Genomic DNA, 26,496 nt, shown 5'->3' with positions numbered 1-26,496 from the left:
AGTGGAGTAAGTCATAAAGAGAAAAACAAATACCATATGCTAACACATATATATGGAATCTAAAGAAAAAGCATAGTTCTGATGAACCTAGGGGCAGGAGAGGAGTAAAGACACAGATGTAGAGAATGGCCTTGAGGAGACAGGGAGGGGGAGGGGGAGGATTAAGCTGGGATGAAGTGAGAGAGTGGCATGGACTTATATACACTACCAAATGTAAAATACATAGCTAGTGGGAAGCAGCTGCATAGCACAGGGAGATCAGCTCGGTGCTTTGTGACCACCTAGAGTGGTGGGATAGGGAGGGTGGGAGGGAGACATAAGAGGGAGGGGATATGGGGATATACGTATGCATATAGCTGATTCACTTTGTTATACAGCAGAAACTAACACAAAATTGTAAAGCAATTATATTCCAATAAAGATGCTAAAACAAATTTTCAGTTAGGTTTGGACTTCATCTGTTTCATGTGGATTTTATTTCTCTAGTGTAATCTTTATGTATTGTTTTTTACCCTCCCTCATTTTGAAATTCATTCGAGTTTTTTTATTCTTGCTTAACTTTCATAAGCAATGTGTTTAATACAGTAGATGCATGTAATAAATCAGGGAATAATATACATAAAATTTCACTAATGTAGAAAGCCGTGTGAAATCAGTCATTTAAAAGGGATAAGAATATTAATTTATTGCCTTAAATTAAGCAAAAGTAAACAATGTAATTGAGGCAATAAAAGACTAGTTAGTCTTTCATTTTTCTTTGGGAATGTTTTTAAAGAAGGACCAAAACCTTTTTATATAATATAAATTAGAGTGTTCATTAGCATGTGCTGATGGGAAAGGAAAAAAGAAAACCTTCAACCAGCTTCTGTTTTCTTAAGAATTTATTCTGAAGTGAATTTTTAGCATCTTGATACTGCTTTTGTGACAAAGAAATTAAGGTACTTAATTTTGTTTGCTAATATTCCCACATATACATCTTTGTTTAGAACCCACAGTTTCTGCTAAATAAATTACTTTCCTTTGGCTTTAGATCAAAGCAACCTCAAAAGGACATCTTTTCTCAAATTCAATTACTGACTCTTGGGACTTACATGGAAAAGTTATGGTTATAAAAAAGGAAAGATCAGCCACTTGCATCTGAAGATGTTTATAGCATTAAGATAGATGGATTATACAAGGTCTGCTTCTAATATTTTCTCTTCTGATGATACGATTTAAAAAGATAAGCACTGCTTCTTACTTTCAGAGTGGTCAGCTCTGTATTTTCATCATTGTCCTCCGACGTTCTCTTGGATTTGGGGTGTTAATTATATTCCACTAACCTTCACTTCTAAGATCCCAAGGCTCTTATCTGCTCAGATCCACAAATAACATCAGTTAGGTAAATGTGGCATTTCCACTCTCTCATGCAATCCTGTTTAACTATCAGTATCATGATAATACATCTAGGATTCTGTAGCACGGTCCTGGTTTCAAATATTTTTGAGTATAGATGTAAATTTATATGTTAGAACTCCGGCAGTGTTTTGAGTTTTAGTTCTAATAATATAATCACTATAAATATATGAGACATTAAAACTTTGAAATGAAAAGTATATTTTAAAAGAGTTCTCAGTTTAAAACTGCAGGTAATCTTTTAGAAACAGTTATATATGAATTAATTAACATTATATATTACTATAAATGAAAGTGAATAGTATCTGGTGGTGGCATACATTACAAAAAGTAAAAGCATATTGAAACTACCTTTTGTCAGAAATTTACTTAGCAACATGGCATAAGATGAGAGATCTTGGCACTCATCTTGAATTGGAAAAACCTATTCTCCCTAAAGAGCTATCAAAATTGTTACTCTGGTCAGCTGGTATAAGGGCCTGGAAGGGATGATTTGTTAAACAGTTGAGGTCAGAATCCTGTCATAGACAGTTCAGTGTGATAAAAATTTTGCCATTCAATTATTTTTTAAATTTAGGAACTTTTAAGATTTAAGGTAATATTATGATTCTGTAGAACTAAGTAAGTTTTATCCTACTGACCTGAGTCTTGTAATGCTTGTTCTGTCTTTGAGGACTCATAAGAATTCTTGTTTTCATCTATGCATGAAGCATATGTGTATCTCTCCACCATCTCTCTTGCATCCTTTTATTTCCTTGACCTCAGAGATTCACCTTTTGGGGTTATAAGTGATCACTTTATGAGAATACAATTTCTGTTTGTGGCTGAGGGCTCCTCTCTTCTTTGTTTGACAAGTTCTATACAAAATTCCCTGGAATAGGAACAGGGTTCCTTCTTTATTCACTAGAAATGACCCAGGAAAAAGGGGGTCTTTGGACGATGTCTAGACTGTCTGTCTTTGCGAAGCAGATATTCTAACAGTGTTCCCAGGTTGAAATGACAGCTTGTCATGGCAGGACTTCAGGTCTTACTGGAAAATCATAGCAACATTCTCAATGATAATTTCTGGGATTAAGGAAAGCATCTGCAGAAGAGCAATAATGTTTTCAGATCTTGCAGGCACTGATTATTATGCCAGCATGATTAACACACTTCTCCTGGATCCAATGCATATGAAGCAAATCAGGAATAATGCTGTGCCTCTTACATTAGCTCTTTATTTCTTCTTAGTTCTATGTTCCTTGTCCAGTATCAAATTGTGGCTTTATTTAATGGAAAAAAGTTAAAGGCATAGTAGGGCAATCTGGTCCAAGGCAGTTTATCTTTAAAAACAAATATTCTTCCAGACTACTACACTGCACATATGTATCTAATATATACATAAGAGTATAAATTGAACCCAATCCCACTGGCCAGAAAGAAATCCTGTGTCTTCAAAGAGAAGTTTTCCACCTCTCCGGGACAATCTGGTCCTAGGCATCCTTTCTAAATATGATTTGATGAGCTCAAGCCCCCCCCCCAAGGTATCCACTCATTCCTCCAAATTTATGCATATGACCAATGTATCTAGCCTCTAACTTCAACCTCCTATCAGGAAACACTGAGTCATTAAATAAAATAACATTGTGGTTTCTGGGGAATACAGGAGCGAACATCATTCCCTTTTTGTACTTTGGCACCAAGAGGTTGGTATCAGGAACGGCTGCACCAGTATCTACAGCTGACTGACAGTTGTTTGCAACCTCAAACCCTCCAGTTTATCTTCTGTTGACAAAGAAATCTCCATCTGCTGTGTGTGACAAAGGAGTGCTCACTATGTCTCTACACATTTCTTGGAAGGAAAAATCTTCCTTCTCGCCTCTGGTCTGGGTTTTTTAGCAGTATTTCCAAATAGCACATGCTCTTCTGGTGATCATAGCAGTTTCCACAGTTAAGTAGAAACCTTTGAAATTGATCCGGCTCCAATTCCCATGTTCCTTGTCTGACATTTAGCTGGTGCTTGCCCTTTCATCCAAACTCTCTGGATACAGAAGCCAGGAGACTTTAAAAAAAAAACAAAAAACTATTCCTAAGGGATGGACAGAAGAAAGGGAGCACCATTTCCTGATAATAGTATAATTCCAAAATTAGTCTTACAAACAAAGGAGGGTGGGGACCCTGACATCATTGAATTCCCACAGCTGATATAGCTAGCAAATACTGGACCTCAACCAAAAATTTCAGAATGGATCTTCTTACCCTTTGCTAATTATAAAATAAATAGATTTCCAGACTTTTTGCGAAGAAAGGGCTTAAATATGCACTTTGAAAATGATAGGGAGAGAAAGAAGAGAAAGTTTTAACTTTCCTCACAAGATAAATCTGATCTTCATCTCATGGCTGTATTCTCCAAGTTTATGAGCTTTAACTAAAATAGATTAAAGGGGACAGTGAAAAGTATTTGGTTTTTTTTTTTTTTCGGCTTCTGTCCGGAAAATTTTCCCGTCTTCTTTATCTGATAGTGTCCCCTAGCCCTTGACCTCTGGCACATGACCCAGGTATGATAAAATCCCATTGCCTTGGCCATAGCAGTTGATCCAAGGGCGATGCAAGTAGAGTCAGTCAAATGGCTTCCTTGAGATTGCTGTATAGATTCTATGAGAAAGAAGTTCTCTTCCCTTTAGTTGGGTACAAATTAAGGTTCTTTGGTTGCAAGTATTATAAGCCAATGCAGACTACTTTAAGCAAAAAAAAAGAGTTTATTGTAAGGATATGAGAAAGCTCTCAGTGCTGAAGGAAAGCTTAACAACCTGACCTTGTGAAGTCAACCTCAAGAGTACGGTATCAAAATAGACAATTTCTTCAGGCGGCAGGGCCCAAATGAATTAGCTCTAGCTTTTTTCTGCCCTCCCTCATTCAACTCAGCTCAAGATTCAAGTTCCAGAAAAAAAGCAAGTGTGATTGGCTCAGCTAGTCACAAGCCTTTTCCTAGGTTAAGTAGGAAAGGGACACTGATTGACAGTCCCCCTGGACAGCAGAGAACAGGAGAGGCATAGTTCCCCAAAGGGAAGCCATGTTTTTGTTACTAAAAGAAGGCGGAAGTAGTTCTGAGCAGGCAGAAACTGATGTTCACCAAAGATTGATAAGCCAGGGCAGCCAGGGGACCTTTCCTCATCTGTGCCTGCAATAGCTCAAATGGGGCCAGTAGGCAAAGAAGAGCCATATGAGCAGTCCAGAAACCCTGCTCGGCCTCACTGCCAGCCTTAGCAGCTCATACATTTCTCTTTAAACCAGTCTCATTTTGGTTTTTGTCACTTGCAACCAACAAAGTCCTGAGTGATGACTAGTTTTTATGTGAGTTATTTTTAGGCCTAGAGGCTCTGGAATGTCCTTTTGAAAATTAGAACCACCCTCAATTTGTACATATTGAATAAGTAACATTTCTTGGGATCTTCTTGCAATAAGTCCCTAAGCTTTTCAGGGACTCGTAGAGGAGTTGTTTTCCCTTGAGGGAACTTCTGAAATCAGTGAGAAGACTTTGGCTTTGGGGTTCTAGTCCAGGAAACAGCTCTATTTCAGGAAGACTTCAGTGGACAAAGGAAGAGGCAACCTGACTGGTAATCTCTGAATGAGACTAGGGATTATAAAGATAAATAAAAACGATTTCTATAAGGTAAATACTAAAACTCCTTAGGAACTTGTTATACTTAAAAAGCACACCTTGAAGTTATTATTCCTACATTCTCTCATTTTTCCTAATGTTAATTTCTGGTGCTTATTGGCCTAAATATAAAATATCCCACTGTGGAACAGTTTCTGTATCTAAGGATTCAGTAGGAGTGCCTAAAAGAAAACTCTTTTCTGCAAATGTAAGGATAATTATGTGGGTGGGAAAATCTCCACCTTTTGTTTCCCTGAGTTCTTGTCACTTTCCATAAAGGCAGTAACACAGTTGGCAGCAATAGGAAAGTGCAGGCTGCCTGTTTGTGCTTTGATCAAATGTCACACTGAGCTTCACGCCATCTGATGCGATGGGTGGTGAGCAGTGCTTTTGACAACGTCCCAGCAGTTGAAACAGTGAGATCCCAGGGCCATCCTTGTTACTTTCTTAGAAAACTCTAGGTAGACAGGTAAAAAAAAAAATCTGTGTTCAATGGCAAAGGAAGGTTGTATGCAGAACTATAGGTCAAGAAATTGGTTCCTACTTTGAGGAATAGCAGCCTTTCCAAGAGCTGTGCGGAGAGACAGTAGAAGAGGAGAGGATGGCATTGTTTAAAAGACTAGACACAAATGGACAATTATTCAAGACTAGCCTTATTCCAATAAATATTAACATGACCGCTCTCTAAAAGCTTGGAATTCTACCAAGGCAAGATTTTATTTAGGCCCAAAGCATTCTCATTAAAATACACTTGACAGGATGTTACATCTTTGTGAGGATTATTTTAATCACTGTTTGTTTGTTTTTTTTCTAACTGAGATAAAGTTCACATAACATAAAATTCACCATGTTAACCATTTTAAAGCGTGCAATTCAGTGGTCTTACTGTATTGACAATGTCTGTGCAAGTGTTGCCATTATCTTATTCCAGAACATTTTTGTCACCCTCAAATCCCTGTTTTCTTAACATCTAGTTGCAGTAGGAGTTTTGATCCCAAGGAGGTTTGCAGGAGGAGAAATAAAAAGAGGAAGAGAAGGTTTGGGCTGAGTGCCTAGGAATGGACATCATGATAAAAAGATACTCTTTAGAATGCTAGTTAGAGTTGGCTCTGGGGTTTTGGCAAAGAGATATATCTCCTGACTTTCATAATTGTGTAGGACAGCCAGCAAGTATGATTCTTAAAATTAATGGGATAGTGTTTAAAAATAATTTTGTGTCACTGAAAAGTCAATCCTATTACAAGCCTTCCTCAAAAGTGTGTTTGGCTCTATTCAGACCATGAGCCCTGGGTAATGCCCTGGGATGTACCTGTACTACCTGGGAGAGTCTTCTTAATGAGAGTAAAACCAAGAGATGACTTAAAGTTGATACGGCTTTCAGTGGGACAATGGGAATTTGCCTGTGGGAACTAGATATGTTATTTGATATACCAGCTGTGCATATTAAGAGAAAAGAATTAAAAGGAAAATAAAATCCAGAAGAGTGCATTCCCTTTAGTATGCTAGCTTGAAGTCTATAAACCAGGTCCCGGATGTTCTGGTCAAAGATACAAGCTTTCGGGCTTCCCTGGTGGTGCAGTGGTTGAGAGTCCGCCTGCTGATGCAAGGGACACGGGTTCGTGCCCCGGTCTGGGAGGATCCCACATGCCGCGGAGCGGCTGGGCCCGTGAGCCATGGCCGCTGAGCCTGCGCATACGGAGCCTGTGTTCCGCAACAGGAGAGGCCACAACAGTGAAAGGCCCGCGTACCGCAAAAAAAAAAAGATACAAGCTTTCATCTTAGCAGGTGACTTGATGCTCATGTGCCAACAACAGGACTAAGTCACCAAGGTCCTTTACAAAGTAACTTTGTGCTCCAAAACCAAAAGGAGGAAAGATGGTTTTGAAATCTAACCTTAGGGTCCTGCCTACTAATGTTTACCAAAAGGTGGACTCAAGCTTTGAATGGGTATAATAGGCGTTTCACTGAATTCGGTGAGTGAATTAAACTGTGAGTGCTTCAGGTGCAGGTTGTGGAGATGAGGCAAGGAATCTGCCCTGGGCGGTGATTATCTGTACAAAGTAAAATCAACAAACAAGGATAAGGCTGTAAGTAAGTTTCCTGCTGTGCCAGTTTTATAATAAAGGAGTTTTTCTTTTTGGTTGAACTTCCCATTGACTAAAATCATTTATTTCCTTGGAGGTAATTTAAGTACATAGCCAATGAAATAGTTTTTCTGTGCTTACGTGTTAAAAAAAAGTTTGGTAGCTCACTGTTTCATCAATTTGAACATGCTTAAAAGTATTCCTAGTATTCTAGGACATACCTCTGATCAGAGGTTGAATGGCAACCTTATAAATAGTCTTACTTAGAAAATGAACCAAACAGGGAAGAATTGTGCACATTTGCATAAAAAGAAATTCTAATTTATTTGGATCCACCTCTTTAACTTGCTTGTTATAACTATAGGCACTGGTTTGTAACTATAGCAGAGAAGTAGCTTCATGTTAATCCAGATAGCATGTCACTTAGAAGCAACACTTTTTCCCCTCTTGCTTTTTCAATTGTTACAATAAGATTGGCTTTCCGAGTAGGCTACCACGATGTCCCTCGATGGAGGCTGGAAGGGGTCTCCTTTCCCAAAGTGGTTCACTCTCCATCTACTATGGGGTCCGAAGTTGTATTGCTGGACATTTATTTCTTGGATCATGAAATATCCAATATTTGTTCATCAAGAAGAATCTACTTAAAAAGTGCAAATACACATGGATGGGTGACTCATTAAGCATTTTATTATATTTTAACTTGATTACCAGCTGAAAGTAGATCGGACATGTTGATGTTGTGCCTCACTCTTTCTTTCCTGCAATGGGCTCTCCCTTCCTTTAAGGAAGTATTCTTCTCCCAGTCCAACTCTGTGCTTCTGGGAGCCACTAGTCACAACATCCTCCTTTCCCCCCCTTATTTCCCTGTGCCCCTCCGCCCGGCGGCTGGTGCATGACCAAGCTTGTCCAACCATACTTCCCCACCCTTGGCTATAAAGATTGATTCATGGCCCTGGATGAGTATCCCACCGAAGCCAGGACAGAGTATTTTCTTGGCCCTTTTCTAACTGGAGCTGGTGGAAAAATGCTTTTTTTCCTCTCTGGAGGAGAGATAAGGAGGGCAGCCCTTAATTAATTGTGGCCATGTGTCCAGACTCTCCTGACACTCGAGGGAATGAAAGTCTCAATGCAGAGAGAAGCAGAGTGGAGAGACACAGGTGCCCTGATGGGATCTGAGACCCTGAATCTATGGCACTCTAAGGCTGATGGCATGCACTTTCTTAGTTTGTTTACACTTGTGCCAATAAATCACCCTTTCTCCTTAAGCCTGTTATAGCTGGGGGCGTCTGCCATTTGCAAACAGATGTCTGAAAACGAAAAACAAGCATTTTATAAAAGGACACAGGACTAACTAGGGAAGGAGTGGTGTTCTGGTCAAGGACTATGTGTGGGAGCTGGGTCAAACCTTATTGTCCAGTGGTTAAATGGGATTCATTGTGTGTTAAAGTTACCTACATCTTTTCAGACTTTACTTTCAAATCAATTGAGAGGTAGGGCAAGGTGACCAAAGTCTCTGATAATGAGAGCTCATATTACTCTGGGGCCACAACGGCCTTGACAATCTCCTGGGTTATTGAATGCAGGGTGAGGCTGCAGGAGACCCATGGGAGAGTAAGGCTGTGCAAATATTTGGTTTAAGACCTTCCTGCTGTATGTCAGTCCCCTGACTCAGGTTCTCCACCAAAGAAAAGAAGCCACACATGGGTTGAAAAGGGAGTCCCTGCTTTCATCTGTAATTGACCTTGGAGTACTTGACTTTATGTAAATCTACATCTGTTCATAATACATTAGGGTTTTTGTTTTGTTTTGTTTTTTTCCTGTACAGGTAGTTTTTTTCCCTTCTAAACAGAAATGTATAGAAAAAAGTGGACAGAGACGCAAAGGTGGGATTTAATGTTTTCTAACCTCCCTCCACAACCATTAGAGTCCTCGTGCCTCAGTACTATTTTAATTTTGACCCATTAAACTCTCAAAGGGACAAAATCATCATTAGATAGCAAATGATATTATTTTTGTCAAGAATGAGAGTAATGAGAAGTAGATACCTTGCAATAAAATCTTTTTTCCCACTAGATTCAAAATATAGTTGAGAAGTTGAAAGCTTCTCTCAGGTGAGCTGGAGAACTTCCTCCAAAGTGCTATACAATCATCATTAGCTTCTTCATATGCAACCGATTTGAAATATGGCCATGATGCCCTAGAATAAAGACCTTCAAAGGCATAATATTCTCTACTGGATTTTACTCTTTTAGGTTTCAAGGTGGTGAAAGCAAATTAAACTGTCTTTATGTTGTTCTGTGGAAAGAGAAAAGGCTGCGTTTCAAAGTGATGGTGTTACATGCCATTTCAATCTTGGGAAAGTGCTATTCAAAATTGAAAATTAAAACCAAACTCATATTAAATAGCTTCCCATGTGGTCAGGATGCTGGGAGTGTCTCACTTTCTGCGGCCATCACGTCACCTACTTTCTCCTCCTCCACTATTTCCACATGCCTCCTCTTTTTTCATAATTACTTATGAGTAATAAAGGAAGAAGCAGTAAGAGCAACTGCATGTTCCTGGCTTTACAAGAGTGCTGCACATCAAAGGAAGACACTCATCTCAAGGAATCATAGTTTTGCAAGAGATCCACCAGGCAGAACGAGGTTTGCTATTGCTGCCGCAGAGCAGAGAAATAGCCTCACTGCACCAGAGCTGTGTAGGCGCCCTGGGGTGATTGCCCAGGTTGCTACACACGTCTGTCCTGGGGCAAGGTTAATAATCCACGTCTCTAAGCCTGTGCTTATTCTTGTGGAATCCGTAAATGTACTTGCTTCAGAGGTTATTCTGAGAATTAAATGCACGTGAAATACTGAGCAAAATGCCTGTCATGTAGTATTAAATGTGAACTCATATTATTGCTGATGATTACAGTCCGAGGGGTTTTCTCCCCAAGGTTTGTTATCACCTCTGAGAGAAAACTTTTTTAAAAATCCAAACCAGAGTGGCTATTAAATTTTTCTGAACCACCCAGATTTCATTCCCCACCAGGCTTCCCTGTTTGTTTCTAGCTCGTTAGCCTATTGTTAAAACACAAATTTCTTTCCTTTCCCATGCCCCTCTGACATGCCCGATAGTCTATCGGCCTGGCTACACTTTTAGACAAGCCCCTCTCCTTACCCCACTTCAGAGCCCCATCCCTGGGGGCCTGAGGTCTCCTCCTTGGGCCCTGCCCTTCCCTCACTGCCACCCAACAAGACGCTTATCAGACCTGTTTCAGTCCCCTCTTCAGTCTCAGAGACTCTTCTTTAAGGAACTGCTTATTCATCCCCTGCCTCTCACACAGTGAAATCACACCCAGCCTGGAGTTAGGAGTTTGCGTGCTGTCTCTAATCATGCTGCAGAATGGAGGTCGGGGCAGGGCAGCACACTGTTGGCCCAGTACGCTGTCTGGCACTGTGGCCTTGCTTTCTGCTTTGTTGCCAGAAAAGCTATATGCATCACCTAGGACCAAGGGCCAGTGTGTGACTGTCACATGGTAATACTGACCTCTAGGGGCTGGCTTTCCTTCACATAGAGTCTTTATCTTCTCATTGAGTTCCAGGACTGTGATGGCAGCCTCTTGCTTAGCTGTTGCCAAATCAGTTTGTAGCTTTTCCAGTTTCCTTTTGTGCTTTAGTTTCTTAAAAAAATAAAAGAGTTTCCGTCACTAGAGACAGATGCATCAAAGGAATAAAAAGAACTAATGGTGTCTGAACAAACAGGGCCTTTGAAGGCCGGCTTAGATGAAATGCTCCCTGTCCATCTAGACTGAGTCCTGTCTGAGGTACATGTGCTCCTGTCAGAACACTGGAATCACCAACAATAAAAGCCTACTCTCTGCATCATAGTATCTTTCACCCTATTGAATGGTTTTTATCTGGATCTGAGCCTTGTGTTTTGGCTGCTTATGTATAGAGGTAATTAGAAAAGAACTCTAGTTGGCAGTCTGCATTTTACCATTGAAGTGCCAAAATCTAAAAACATCTGATTTTTTTCCCAATCTGTAAGTAGACTCACATGAAATAATCACTGCCTTGATTCTGTCATTTTTGCCCTAACACCATCCATAACGGTTTGCATTCAAATAAACTCTAAAACATGTGATGATACCATGAAATGCTGATGTTTATAAATATTTACTATGGTATCTATTTAGAGAAAGTGGTCAGTGATAAGAGGGTTTTCAAGCAATTGAAGTAGCAAGGACAGGAATTCCTTGCTATAAAATAATCTGATTTATGACATCGAGACCTTTGAAGGAACTACATTAAGAAGTTGTTACATAACCAAAGGATTCCCATTGAAACTGTATGACTAGAAAGCCCATTTATGGTTCTCATGATGGATTTGATTTATCAAAGTTGGATTTCTCTGCAACTATAGAGAAGCTGTCTGTTGTGAAAAGTGCTGTGTTTGCATTTTTGTGTTGCTGCCTTTCCACTGAAGAGCTCACCTTGCCAAGTCTTTGTGGGCTGGTAATTAGAAAGCCCAGAAAATAAATGACTAACATTTCTTATCAGACATAAATCTTGACATAAGGAAAGGAATAATTTTTCCCCCCGGGGGAAGATGGTGTTCCCCGATCTTTAAAAATAGTAGACTCAGGTAGCAGGGAATCACTCCCTGTTTTGAGAGTAAAGCCAATAAAATCAGTTTATCAAAGATGAGATTAGATAGTCACAGACCTCTCGTTTTAAAGACAGCAAGACAGGACTTCATGAAACCTTAACTAATGGCATACGCCCAGATAAAAGAAACTGCATTATTCAGAAGAGAATGGTGGTCATGGAACTTCATTAAAGAGCATTAGAGGGGTGGAAGTGGGCAGAATTTACGCAGCCCGTCTGGGTGAGAGGCGCCCTGAGCCACAGACGTTCTGCTAGAGGGGCAGTTAGCATTCATGTGCTCATTTTATCATTGTACTAATTATGAAGCACCCCATTGGTGTTAGACACCGTGCTGGCCAGCTGTTAAAACAGTGCTAAGATCTCTGCTCCATGTCACTAAGACCTTCTTACTGTCTTTCTCTGTGTCTCTGTTCACCTAAACCTTTCACAATTTGGCCTGTCATGCAGCTTAGTTCAGGGAGAGACTGAGCTGATGAAGAGATGCAGGTGCCTAAGTATTTGGTAGCTGTGTTTCTCACAGTAAATTAAATTGTCTTGCTAATCTGTACTTCTCTCTCTTGGAAATTGGTTTGCATTAGCTTGTTCATGCAGACCTCATCTATCCCAGGTCTATGGCGATCACACCTGTGAAGGGCCTTTCCTGATGCTGCTTCAAGACGGCTCTGTGCTCAGATTTTTCACACTTTGCTTTTACCACTTAGAACATTGGGGATGGAAAGTGAGAGGAAGGATGTAGAAACGAAGATTGAGAAAGTGGAGAGGGAATGAGGGAAAGGATATGACAAGAGGGATTCAGAACAGAGTGCTAATGAAAAGTATCAAAAAAGAACTGATAATGCTATACAGGCTGAAGTGTCAGGGATTTGGTGTGCTGATGAGCACGATTTACACTGACACGTGTAGGAAGGTAAGACGGGTTGATGGATGGATAGAGAAAGTGATAGATACGTGATAAACTAAAGATAACAAAGTGTCAATCGTAGTGTCTAGCTATGAAGGATATAGGTGTTTACCATAAAATTATGTCAACTTTTCTGTATGTGGAATTTTACATGATAAAATTGGGGGAGGAGTAAGAACTAAGGATTTAGTTTCCTTACATTATCCCTCCCTTAATTCTTAATAGGTGGTATTCAAATTCTGAAATCATGTCACATCTATTCATATGCAGGTAAATATTCTTCCAGAAACTTGTCTCAAAGTAGGCATTGATACTAAATAAACAAAGCAAAAATAAATGCAAGTTGTTGAGAACTGTTGGCTGATGCCTAGGGGCTGGCATGGTGTCACTAAGTAAAACTCCTAACGAGCTACATTTCCATCCTGATGGGATCACTTAAGGGACAGGAACTCAGTGGAAAGATACAGCGCTCTTCAGTATCACTTAAAATTTTCAGCTTTTCAGTTAAAAAGACAACTCTTTTAAAAAATTCCCATTTCCAGACCACCTTTTTGTCTTCCTCTTTGCCTTATGATCTGAGAAAGAAGCTGAGGATATTTAGTTTGGAGAAGACAGTCTATAGGGGAGTTATGACAGCTGACTTCAGTTATCTAAAGGGTACTTAAGGGAAGAGGAAGTTGAGTCTAACAGTATTGTTCCAGAGATAGCATGAGAAACAATGCGGAGGAAACACAAGGAGGCAGATTGTGGCACAGCATGAGAAAGCACCCTCCAGCAGTTAGAGCTTGAATCCATGACAACATAGGATGAGTCCTGGCAAAGACCTCCTGCTCCGGGGCAGCCTCAGGCAGAGCCTGCGGGGTGGACATCTTCAGGCAGGCCCAGAGTAACCTCTGGGACCTGGGTCAAGAAGTAACTGGAGGTCTGGCTTACCCCCAACTCCTTCCACCCCTAGCCCTCCAGGGACACAACACTGGCATGAATGGACACCTCAGCCCTCATAGTCTCTAAGGTGGATACAGCTGTCAGAGATACTTTAGAGATAATTCTGGTATTTGTGAGATGTTGGACAAGAAGGCCAAGAAGGCCTGCGGGTCCCCTCAGAATTCAAGAATAATGTGACTCAAAATGAATAAACTTTCTTATTCAGCTGTAAGAGAAAGGGGAGGAGAAATTTAAATTAAATTTAAATTTAAAATTGAATAAAGGACCTAGATTGGTTACTTAAGATTTCTGTTTGGACTTTTTGGTTATTCAGATAAAGTTTAAAACAGTTTAACATCATTGTCTTTTTTTCTTTTTTTAATTTTCTCCAGACAGAACTACTGTATGCTATTAATTCGTAGCTTTAACCAAGTCCTTTGGGCATTTCTAAAAATTCAGTTTGCCAACATGTTTTTTATTAGTAGTAGACATCAAATGATTTCAGTAACAATAATATTTTCCTTTGCTTTTTTGGCATTCTCTAGCCAGGCAACCCAAGTGTTGTACTTGAATCTAATGGAGTCTGTTATGGTCTCCCTAGTAAGCAGGAGCTCCCCTCAGTGATTACTGAAAGGATAGGAAGGCTTTATAGCTTAGAGGTAAATTCCTATTACCTTGCTCTTTTCCTACTTCTCCTAGAGGGTGGACAGAGGAAGGAAATCATGTATTTGTGCAGTGTTTTGAAAAGGAAATATTTATCCGTATCACATTGCTGAATAGCTTGCATTATACCAAGTCAGTAGGAATTAGGAATAATCAGGCAACTATTTATAGAAGAGTTTCAACATAGAGTTGCCAGCACTGTTTAAAATTTCTTGGTCTTTCTACACACTTTGAATCATGGCCTCGGATTCTAAAGCTGGGCTTTGTCAATTATTGGCTGTGAGAAATTAGGCCAGACGCATGACATCTTCAGGCTCTAGATCCCATTTCATAGAGTTGGTGGGGATTAAATGACATAACACATAAATGACAGTACCCAATGCTATGTTTGCAATGTAGTGGGTATGGCTTTCTGTTTTTTGTCCTTATTCCTTGAAACACATCAGGGAAACTCTAAACTGGCCACTAAAACACTAAAGTATCTTCTCTACAGATGACTCTGTCACACTTTACAAAAAATAAAATTTATACTTCATTGAAAGCAAAACTTTTGTCTTTTCTTTCTTCTTTTTCTCCTCCTTTTTCTTCTTCTAAATTACATTTTCTGCCTGATTGCATTGATCTCCTCCTTACTTTGTATGGGTAGACAAAACTTAATGTCTTGAAACAGACATGCAAATAGCCTTGATCCAGTCTCCTGCCAGAGCTGGCCCGTCGCCTAGGCAAAGTAGGTGGCTGCCTTCCTGGAATGGTATGAGGAGTGCTCTAAAGCCCTGCCTCTTGCTTCCTGTGGAATCTCTGTCTTGGGCCTGCCAGAGCACAGCTTCTTCCCATTTTGTCTGAAATCTACCCCATCCAGCCCACCCTCACTCACTTAGAGAGCATACATAACAGGTAGGTTTTGTCTCCAGAGGACTGCTGATAAAATGCTCACTACCAAGGACATATAAGAGAATGGTTTGAATACAGAAGGTATAGCTAGTTTTCTCCTTTCATTTCTCTTCTAACAACCCATCATTAATAATGAAACTATTAAAAGTGAGAGCAGCATTTGGATAAAACTTGGCTTAAAAAATCAGTTTCACATCTGTTGTTTTGTTTTATGTTTATACTGCCTCAGGTGAATATTTTAAAAGTCCAGGGACGATGAATATGTTCCATGGACGTTTCTTAGTGCTCTATGGCGAGCCTTTGATGTGGGGATCTCTTCACACTGGGTTGCATCTGTGGCTTCTTCATCCTTAACCTGCACTCCCAACAGCCGCTCCTCATTGATGAAACCTAATTGTCATCTATGTTAGCGTCTCTATTTTGCAGAGGAGAGAGCTGAGGTCCCAGAGAGCTTGAGTCGATCTAATCATGGCGTCTAGTAAGGAAGTAGCTAACTTGACTTGAATCAAGGTCTTTCGATTCCAGATGCTGATTTTTATTTTCAATGGTAACATGAGGCTTCATTAATCAATAGCACCATTACTTTGTTAGGTTTGTAAAGGTAACCTTGGATAGTTACAGAGTGAGTACAAGTAGAAAGTCGGTATAACAGAGTTGGTTATAAAAGAGTAGTATTGAAGTGTGATGGCAAGGCCTTTATAGCATGGGTGGTCGTGATAGGCAGGCAGGCTTCCCTTAAAGCCCTCTTTTAACAGGAAGTACTGGACTCAGGTCATTCTATATGATACACAGGAGAGTTACATTTGATAAAAAGAATAATTTTTAGGTAATTGAGATCCTACTAACTTCAAAAAAATAAGCTGCACCAATATCTACCAGCCAACTTGCTTTCATATAGCATCAGAATATCTGTACTCAAACAAATCCATTTCTGAGATTAACGGGTACTGCTTGTATGTTCTTTCTTTATGTGAGTGTAACCCTGCCTCGACATTCTTACCCAGTAAACATTAATCAGGCTGACAAATGAGATTTTTTTTTTAACTTCTTTATTGGAGTATAATTGCTTTACAATGGTTGCAACCGAGATTTTTGAGAAAGAACCTACAGTGCAATAAATAGGTTTTTATATTATTAGCTGAGCACAGCACAGAACAAAACAGAGTGTTCAATAGGTCTTATGAAAAGAAAACGTAGCCAGTGCTTGCTAAAGCCAAATCTACTTTTGGGGCTTACCATCTCAAATCACACCCTGAGAATGGAGGGAGAAGTGCACCTAAGTGCACCTAAGTCACACACCTAACAGAGCCTGCTAAGAAGACTGTTTTTCAGTCCAACCCTCTCTGGTGACAGAGAAAGCCCAAAGGGCCAAAGATGTATGTGAAGCAATTTCAGCTTCTCAGCCCCACCTCTACAGGTGTTGGTAACATCGGCAAACATCCATAATGGAAGAGCACAGAAATCAGAGGACAGAATATACACATGGTGAAAAAGAATTCCTATATCTGCCTTATGACAGTGCTGCTAATCTCCTCCAACATGATTATAAAAATAATGAAGCTTTTTCTCTGCAATGACTTTATTACTGGGCAGATACTTGTTTTGTTTTTCTGTGCTCAGCACTCCTTTTGAACTTGACTAAGGCTGCCTTCTGGGAAAAAAATTGTAGCTATTGGCCATCTGTGACTTATCTTGAATCATAAAGCACAAGCATGTGTTTGAAGACTGAAAAATTAAGATCCTGAAGCACCAAGTTGCTTAAATCACCTTGAAGGGTTTTTCTGCGTGATAAAGAACCTAATTAAGTTAACCTTCCCAAGAAATATCCCTCTCCTTCAGAAACACCACTCTTCCCTAAGAGCAGTGAAATTATAGGGGATATAGGCTTAGTGAGGACAGGAGCTGGTCTCAAAACAACTTAACAAATCATAAGGAAATCTAAGTAGAGGAGATGAAAATTATCATAAGAGGAGAAATGATTCTCATATAGCATGAAATAGCTTTGTACAGTGTTTAAGAGAAAGTAGAGAAAGCAGCAAAGTAGGAAGTTCTCTGTGATGTGTCTTGCTTTCCCATGAAATACAGTGTTTTAAAAAACTGCTGCTTTCTTAATGCAAAATTGAAACAATTTTACAGCAGAAATTTTTAAGTTTAAGGTGAAATGGATATGCTCTCATATAAAAATAATTATGATGTTAAAAGTAAGAGACTGAGTGTATGGGGGAATGATTTGTAAATTGCTGAGTGGCATTGTATTAGTTAATATTGATAATGATATTATTATTTTAGGATCTTTATTCTTTATAAGTAGAACTTCTGAGATGGTGGTTCTTGGCAATGAATTATTGAGCAAAGGGCTTTACAGTGATACCTATTAGTCAAATATTCTATAGGTGCAATTAAATGAGCAGTTTGTCCATTCTTTAATTTTTCAATTCCTTTAATCTGGTATATGTCTGGAAATAAAAATAATTTCATAAGAGGCAAGAATCTCAAGTAAAGTTTCTCCCTAAGAAAATTTAAGGTTTCCAGTCAGGTTCATTGAAAGCCATGTTTGACAGTTAATTTGACTAAAGACATTTAAATGCATATGGAGAAATCACCAGGAATTAAAGCATCAAGCTTGACTCCTAGCTCGAGATGTGGTTTGTCTTTTTAACTCTTTTACTTGAAAAGGAGGATTCACTTGAATATTAAACTAATCTGACAATATAAATTCAAGTGAGGAGAATAAATTGCTGAAGCAGATGTTGGGAAGTGACAACAGAATCAACTATACATAGTTCACATACGATGAGACCAACTACTTTTATCTAAAACCTCAGACAGTGTTTAACAGTTCAGTTACTGCTTCCTAAAAATTCTCTTTTCTTGACTTTCCTCTGCTCAGTTTCTTCTCAGCTATCCACTGTAATAAATAGGAAGTCATATTGTAAAAAAAGACTCAGAGGGGATATCAAGTGCCATTAAAACTGTGTCCTGGCCTTCAGTTAGAAAAATCAAATTCTTCAAACATGCTATAGGAACAAAGCAAACAGTTGATATTCAAATAAATTACAAATATACAGTCTTGATGACTGTAGATAGAACCCAATGATCAAAACTGAACTGCTTTAGGGTTTATTTGTCCAAGTGCTGCAAGGCAAGATCACTTTGGGGATCTCACTGCAAAGACATTTTGTAGTCCCCTGCCCAATTCTGTTCACATTCCTGACACCTTATGAATGTGTACTGATGATGCATGTGTGATAGATGACATTTTATCTAGTACTGGTGACACTATGGTCTGTGTCCATTTGATGACAAGAAAACCATGTTTCCAATACTGCAACAAAATTTTTCTTTGCTTTTCTAAAACCTTTCAATCTGGTGATCATTAGCTTAGTCTCTCCCATAGGGCTTTCTTGCAGTTTCTGTTCTTGACCACTGGGGCAACTTGTACCATAAATCTTTAAAGATGACCCAAGAAATAGCAGTGGTTTGCCACACCTGAAAACTTCCATACTAAAAGGTGTCAGTCCTGCTCTGTGAAGGTGGCTGAACATTTGGGGAAACATTAAGCAATATTTACAACCTAAATTCAGTTTCACTCCTCATAATCCAGCTATGAATTTAGTTAAAATTTTTGGGTCGTGTGTGTGTGTGTGTGTGTGTGTGTGTGTGTGTGCACGATTTAACACAGAAGACTTTTTTTTTTAACATCTTTATTGGAGTATAATTGCTTTACAATGGTGTGTTAGTTTCTGCTGTAAAACAAAGTGAACCAGCTATATGTATACATATATCCCCATATCTCCTCCCTCTTGTGTCTCTCTTCCATCCTCCCTATCCCGGGAGGGATAGTTGGCCACAAAGCACTGTTGGCCACAAAGCACTGAGCTGATCTCCCTGTACTATGCAGCTGCTTCCCACTAGCTATCTATTTTACATTTGGTAGTGTATATATGTCCATGCCACTCTCTCACTGCATCCCAGCTTACACTTTCCCCTCCCTGTGTCCACAAGTCCATTCTCTACGTCTGCGTCTTTACTCCTGTCCTGCCCCTAGGTTCCTCAGAACAATTTTTTTTCTTTTTTAGATTCCATGTATATGTGTTAGCATATGGTATTTGTTTTTCTCTTTCTGACTTACTTCACTCTGTAAGACAGTCTCTAGGTCCATCCACCTAACTACAAATAACTCAATTTAGTTTCTTTTCATAGCTGAGCAATATTCCATTGTATATATGTACCACATCTTCTTTATCCATTCATCTGTCGATGGACACTTAGGTTGCTTCCATGTCCTGGCTATTGTAAATAGAGCTGCAATGAACATTGTGGTACATGACTCTTTTTGAATTATGGTTTTCTCAGGGTACATGCCCAGTAGAGGGATTGCTGGGTCGTATAGCAGTTATATTTTTAGTTTTGTAAGGAACCTTAATACTGTTCTCCATAGTGGCTGTATCAATTTACATTTCCACCAGCAGTGCAAGAGGGTTCCCTTTTCTCCACACCCTCTCCAGCATTTACTGTTTGTAGAGTTTTTGATGATGCCCATTCTGACTGGTGTGAGGTGATACCTCATTGCAGTTTTGAGTTGCATTTCTCTACTGATTAGTGATATTGAGCATCCTTTCATGTGTTTGTTGGCAATCTGTATATCTTCTTTGGAGAAATGTCTATTTATGTCTTATGCCCATTTTTGGATTGGGTTGTTTTTTTTAAAATATTGAGCTGCATGAGCTGCTTGTATATTTTGTAGATTCATCCTTTGTCACTTGCTTCGTTTGCAAATATTTTCTCCCATTCTGAGGGTTGTCTTTTCATCTTGCTCATGGTTTCCTTTGCTGTGCAAAAGCTTTCAAGTTTCATTAGGTGACATTTGTTAATATTTGGTTTTATCTTCATTTCTCTAGGAGCTGGGTCAAAAAGGATCTTGCTGTGATTTATGTCAAAGAGTGTTCTGCCTATGTTTTCCTTTAAGGTTTTTATAGTGTCTGGCCTTACATTTATGTCTTTAATCCACTTTGAGTTTATTTTTGTGTATGGTGTTAGGGAGTGTTCTAATTTCATTCTTTTACATGCAGCTGTCCAGTTTTCCCAGCACCACCTATTGGCTGTCTTTTCTCCATTGAATATTCTTGCCTCCGTTTTCAAAGCTAAGGTGACCATAGTTGCATGGGTTTATCTCTGGGCTTTCTATCCTGTTCCATTGATCTATATTTCTGTTTTTGTGCCAGTACCATACTGTCTTGATTAGTGTAACTTTGTAGTATAGTCCGAAGTCAGGGAGCCTGATTCCTCCAGCTCCGTTTTTCTTTCTCAAGACTGCATGGCTATACAGGGTCTTTGTGTTTCCATACAAATTGTGAAATTTTTTGTTTTAGTTCTGTGAAGAATGCCATTGGTAGTTTGATAGGGATTGCATTGAATCTGTAGATTGCTTTGGTACTCTAGTCATTTTCACAACGTTGGTTCTTCCAATCCAAGAACATGGTATATCTCTCCATCTGTTTGTATCATCTTTAATTTCTTTCATCAGTGTCCTGCAGTTTTCTACATACAGGTCTTTTGTCTCCTTAGGTAGGTTGATTCCTAGGTATTTTACTCTTTTTGTTGCAATGGTAAATGGCAGTGTTTCCTTAATTTCTCTTTCAGATTTTTCATCATTAGTGTATAGGAATGCAAGAGATTTCTGTGCATTAATTTTGCATCCTGCTACTTTACCAAATTCATTGATTAGCTCTAGTAGTTTTCTGGTAGTATCTTTAGGATTGTCTATGTATACTATCATGCCATCTGCAAACAGTGACAGCTTTACTTCTTCTTTTCCGATTTGGACTCCTTTTATTTCTTTTTCTTCTCTGATTGCTGTGGCTGAAACTTCCAAAACTATGTTGAATAATAGTGGTGACAGTGGGCAACCTTGTCTTGTTCCTCATCTTAGTGGAAGTGGTTTCAGTTTTTCACCATTGAGGACTATGTTGGCTGTGGGTCATACATGTATGACCTTTATTATGTTGAGGTAAGTTCCCTCTATGCCCACTTTCTGGAGGGTTTTTTATCATAAATGGGTGTTGAATGTTGTCAAAAGTTTTTTCTGCAACTATTGAGATGATCATATGGTTTTTCTCCTTTAATTTGTTAATATGGTTTATCACATTGATTGATTTGTGTATATTGAAGAATCCCTGCATTCCTGGGATAAACGCCACTTGATCATGGTGTATGATCCTTTTAATGTGCTGTTGGATTCTGTTTGCTAGTATTTTGTTGAGGATATTTGCATCTATGTTCATCAGTGATAATGGCCTATAGTTTTCTTTCTTTGTGACATGTTTTTCTGGTTTTGGTATCAGGGTGATGGTGGCCTCGTAGAACGAGTTTTGGAGTGTTCCTCCCCCTGCTATATGTTGGAAGAGTTTGAAAAGGATATGTGTTAGCTCTTCTCTAAATGTTTGGTAGAATTCACCTGTGAAGGCATCTGGTCCTGGGCTTTTGTTTGTTGGAAGATTTTTTTTTTTTTTTTTTGCGGTATGCGGGCCTCTCACTGTTGTGGCCTCTCCCGTTGCGGAGCACAGGCTCCGGACGCTCAGGCCCAGCGGCCATGGCTCACGGGCTTAGTTGCTCCGCGGCACGTGGGATCTTCCCGGACCCGGGCACGAACCCGTATCCCCTGCATCGGCAGGCGGATTCTCAACCACTGCGCCACCAGGGAAGCCCGGAAGATTTTTTAATCACAGTTTCAATTTCAGTGTTTGTGATTGGTCTATTTATATTTCCTGTTTTTTCTTAGCTCAGTTGCAGAAGGTTGTGCTTTTCTAAGAATTTGTCTGTTTTTTCCAGGTTGTTCATTTTATTGGCATATAGTTGCTTATAGTAATCTCTCATGATACTTTGTATTATTACAGTGTCAGTTGTTACTTTCCTTTTTCATTTCTAATTCTATTGATTTGAGTCTTCTCCCTTTTTTTCTTGATGAATCTGGCTAATGGTTTAACAATTTTGTTTATCTTCTCAAAGAACCAGCTTGTAGTTTTATCGATCTTTGCTATTGTTTCCTTCCTTTCTTTTTCATTTGTTTCTGATCTGATCTTTATGATTTCTTTCCTTCTGCTAACTTTGGGTTTTTTTTTGTTGTTCTTTTTTCTCTAATTGTTTTAGGTGTAAAATTAGCTTATTTATTTGAGATTTTTCTTGTTTCTTGGGGTAGGGTTGTATTGCTATAAACTTCCCTCTTAGAGCTGCTTTTGTTGCATCCCATAGGTTTTGGGTCATCATGTTTTCATTGTCATTTGTTTCTAGGTATTTTTTGATTTCCTCTTTGATTTCTTCAGTGATTGCTTGGTTATTTAGTAGTGTATTGTATAGCTTCCATGTATTTGTAATTTTTACAGTTTTTTTCCTGTAATTATTTGATATGATTTCAATTTTCTTAAATTTACCAAGGCTTGATTTGTGACCCAAGGTATGATGTAACCTGGAGACTATTCCATGAACACTTGCAAAGAAAGTGAATTCTGTTGTTTTTGGATGGAATATCCTATAAACATCAATTAAATCTATCTTGTTTAATATGTCATTTAAAGCTTGAGTTTCCATATTTATTTTCATGTTGGATGATCTGTCCATTGGTGAAAGTTGGGTGTTAAAGTCCTCTACTATGATTGTGTTACTGTCAAATTTCCCTTTTATGGCTGTTAGCATTTATTTAATGTAGTGAGGTGCTCCCCTGTTGGGTGCATAAATATTTACAATTGTTATATCTTCTTCTTGGAGTGATCCCTTGATCATTATGCAGTGTCCTTGCTTGTCACTTGTAATAGTCTTTATTTTAAAGTCTATTTTGTCTGATATGAGAATTGCTACTCCAGCTTTCTTTAGATTTCCATTTGCATGGAATAGCTTTTTCCATCCCATCAGTCTGTATGTGTCCCTGGGTCTGAAGTGGGTCTCTTGTAGACAGCATATATAGAGGTCTTATTTTTGTATCCATTCAGCCAGTCTGTGTCTCTCGGTTGGAGCATTTAATCCATTTACGTTTAAGGTAATTATTGATATGTATGTTCCTATTACCATTTTCTTAATTGTTCTGGGTTTGTTTTTGTATATCGTTTCCTTCTCTTGTGTTTCCTGGCTAGAGAATTTCCTTTAGCATTTGTTATAAAACTGGTTTGGTGGTGCTGACTTTTCTTAGCTTTTGCTTGTCTGTAAAGGTTTCAATTTCTCCATTGCATCTGAATGAGATCCTTGCTGGTAGAGTAATCTTGGTTGTAGGCTTTTCCCTTTCATCACTTTAAATAGTCCTGCCACTCCCTTCTGACTTGCAGAGTTTCTGCTGAGAAATCAGCTGTTAACCTTATGGGGATCCCCTTGTTTGTTATTTGTTGCTTTTCCTTTGCTGCTTTTAATATTTTTTCTTTGTATTTAATGTTTGATAGTTTGATTAATATGTGTCTTGGAGTGTTTCTCCTTGGATTTATCCTGTATGGGACTCTGCACTTTCTGGACTTGATTGACTATTTCCTTTCCCATATTAAGGAAGTTTTCAACTATAACCTCTTCAAATATTTTCTCAGACCGTTTCTTTTTCTCTTCTTCTTCTGAGACCCCTATAATTCGAGTGGTGGTGTATTTAATGTTGTCTCAGAAGTCTCTGAGACTGTCCTCAATTCTTTTCATTCTCTTTTCTTTATTCTGCTCTGTGGTAGTTGTTTCTACTATTTTATCTTCCAGATCACTTATTCATTCTTCTGCCTCAGTTTTTCTGCTATTGATTCCTTCTAGAGAATTTTAAATTTCATTTATGTGCTGTTCGTCATTGTTTGTTTGTTCTTTAGTTCTCTAGGTCCTTGTTAAATCTTTCTTGTAATTTCTCCATTATACTTCCAAGATTTTGGGTCATCTTTACTGTCATTACTCTGAATTCTTTTTCAGGTAAACTGCCTATTTCCTCTTCACTTGTTTGGTCTTTTGGGTTTTTACCTTGCTCCTTCATCTGCTACATATTTCTCTGTCTTCTCATTTTGCTTAATTTACTGTGTTTGGGTTCTCCTTTTCGCAGGCTGCAGGTTCATAGTTCCTGTTGTTTTTGGTGTCTGCCCCCAGTGGCTAAGGTTTGTTCAGTGGGTTGTGTAGGCTTCTTAGTGGAGGGTACTTGTGCCTGTGTTTTGGTAGATGAGGCTGGATCTTGTCTTTCTGGTAGGCAGGACTTCATCTTGTGGTGTGTTTTGAGGTGTCTGTGAACTTATTATGATTTTAGCTTCTCTGCTAATGGGTGGGGTTGTGTTCCTGTCTTGCTAGTTGTTTGGCATAGGGTGTCCAGCACTGGAGCTTGCTGGTCATTGAGTTGAGCTGGGTCTTAGCATTGAGATGGAGATCTCTGGGAGAGCTTTTGCTGTTTGATATTATGTGGGGCCGGGAGGTCTTTGGTGGACAGATGTCCTGAACTCAGCTCTACCACCTAAGAGGCTCTAGCTAGAGCCTGGCCAGAGCACCAAGACACTGTCAGCCACATGGCTCAGAAGAAAAGGGAGAACAAAAAGAAAGAAGGAAAAGAATAAAATAAATAAAGTTATTAAAATTTAAAAATATATTATTAAAAATAAAAATGTATTTGAAAGAAAGAAAGAAGAGTGCAACCAAACCAATAAACAAATCTACCCATGATAACAAGTGCTAAAAATTATAAAAAACAAAAACAAAACCCAACAGACAGAACCCTAAGATAAATGGTAAAAGCACAGCTATACAGACAAAAGCACACAAAGAAGCATACACATACACACTCACAAAAAGAGAAAAAGGGAAAAAAAAAATATATATATATAAAACAATGGAAGAGAGCAACCAAATCACTAATCAAATCTACAAATGATAATAAGCTCTAAATACTAAACTATGATAAAACATAAAACCAGAAAGAAATTAGATGCAGAAAGCAAACCCCAAGTCTACAGTTGCTCCCAAAGTCCACTGCCTCAATTTTGGGATGATTGGTTGTCTATTCAGGTATTCCACAGATGCAGGGTACATCAAGTTGATTGTGGAGATTTAATCCGCTGCTCCTAACACTGCCGGGAGAGATTTCACTTTCTCCTCTTTGTTTGCACAGCTCCTGGGGTCCAACTTTGGATTTGGCCCCGCCTCTGCTTGTAGGTTGCGTGAGAGCGTCTGTTCCTGCTTGAATAGGATGGGGTTAAAGTAGCAGCTGATTTGGAGGCTCTGGCTCACTCAGGCCTGGGGGAGGGAGGGTTATGGAATGCGAGGCGAGCCTGCAGCAGCAGAAGCCAGTGTGACATCGCAACAGCCTGAGGCATGCCTTGTGTTCTTCCAGGGAAGTTGTCCCTGGATCATGGGACCCTGACAGTCACGGGCTGCACAGGCTCCCGGGAGGAGGGGTGTGGATAGTGACCTGTGCTTGCACACAAGCTTCTTGGTGGCTGCAGCAGCAGCCTTAGCATTGCATGCCCATCTCTGGTGTCTGCACTGATAGCCACAGCTCGTGACCGTCTCTGGAGCTCATTTAGGCAATGCTCTGAATCACCTCTCCTCGCGCACCCCAAAACAATGGTCTCTTGCCTCTTAGGCAATTCCAGCCTTCCCCCCCCCCCCTCAGCTAGCTGTGGCGCAGTAGCTCCCTTCAGGCTGTGATCATGCTGCCAACCCCAGTCCTCTCCCTGGGATCTGACCTCCGAAGCCCAAGCCTCAGCTCCCACCCACCACCCACCCCAGTGGGTGAGCAGACAAGCCTCTCAGGCTGGTGAGTGCTGGTCAGCACTGATCCTCTGTGTGGGAATGTCTCTGCTTTGCCTTCTGCACCCCTGTTGCTGCGCTCTCCTCCATGGCTCTGAAGCTTCCCCGTCCCACCCAGCCCCCATCTGTGCTAGTGAAGGGGCTTCCTAGTGTGTGGAAACTTTTCCTCCTTCACAGCTCCCTCCCAGAGGTGCAGGTCCCATCGTGCTCTTTTGTCTCTGCTTTTTCTTTTGCCTTACCCAGGAATGTGGGGAATTTCTTGCCTTTTGGGAAGTCTGAGGTCTTCTGCCAGCGTTCAGTAGGTGTTCTGTAGGAGTTGTTCCACATGTAGATGTATTTTTGATGTATTTATTGGGAGGAAGGTGATCTCCATGTCTTACTCCACCACCATCTTGAAGGTACCCCCCCCCCAGATTTTTTGGTCTTGTCCTCCACTATTTAGAGAAGTTGTCTTGTTTAGGTCATGAAACCACATTTCACAGGTGGTGAGATAAGGATATTTGGATTTATGTAGAGTTACTTTCAGTAGTCCTTAGAACAAAAGTTTAATTTCAGAATCTGATGCTGTATGTGAATCGACTTTTGTGCATTCAAGATCATGTTGCAAAG

General features: G+C 39.6%; 1 protein-coding gene across 1 annotated transcript in view; it reads right to left on the bottom strand.

Annotated features, from left to right (window-relative positions):
- Positions 1–26,496, bottom strand: part of CCDC192 (coiled-coil domain containing 192) — a 225,681-nt gene that overhangs the window by 53,794 nt on the left and 145,391 nt on the right. The window contains exon 5 of the mRNA XM_059062364.1: positions 10,648–10,780. Coding sequence (XP_058918347.1) covers positions 10,648–10,780 — 133 coding nt within the window. The remainder of the gene's footprint in view (positions 1–10,647; positions 10,781–26,496) is intronic.

Source organism: Kogia breviceps, chromosome 4 (genome assembly GCF_026419965.1).
Source record: "Kogia breviceps isolate mKogBre1 chromosome 4, mKogBre1 haplotype 1, whole genome shotgun sequence".
NCBI classification, from domain to species: domain Eukaryota; kingdom Metazoa; phylum Chordata; class Mammalia; order Artiodactyla; family Physeteridae; genus Kogia; species Kogia breviceps.
The sequence above is the reverse complement of the archived record's forward strand: the minus strand, read 5'-3'. Positions and strand labels throughout refer to the sequence as shown.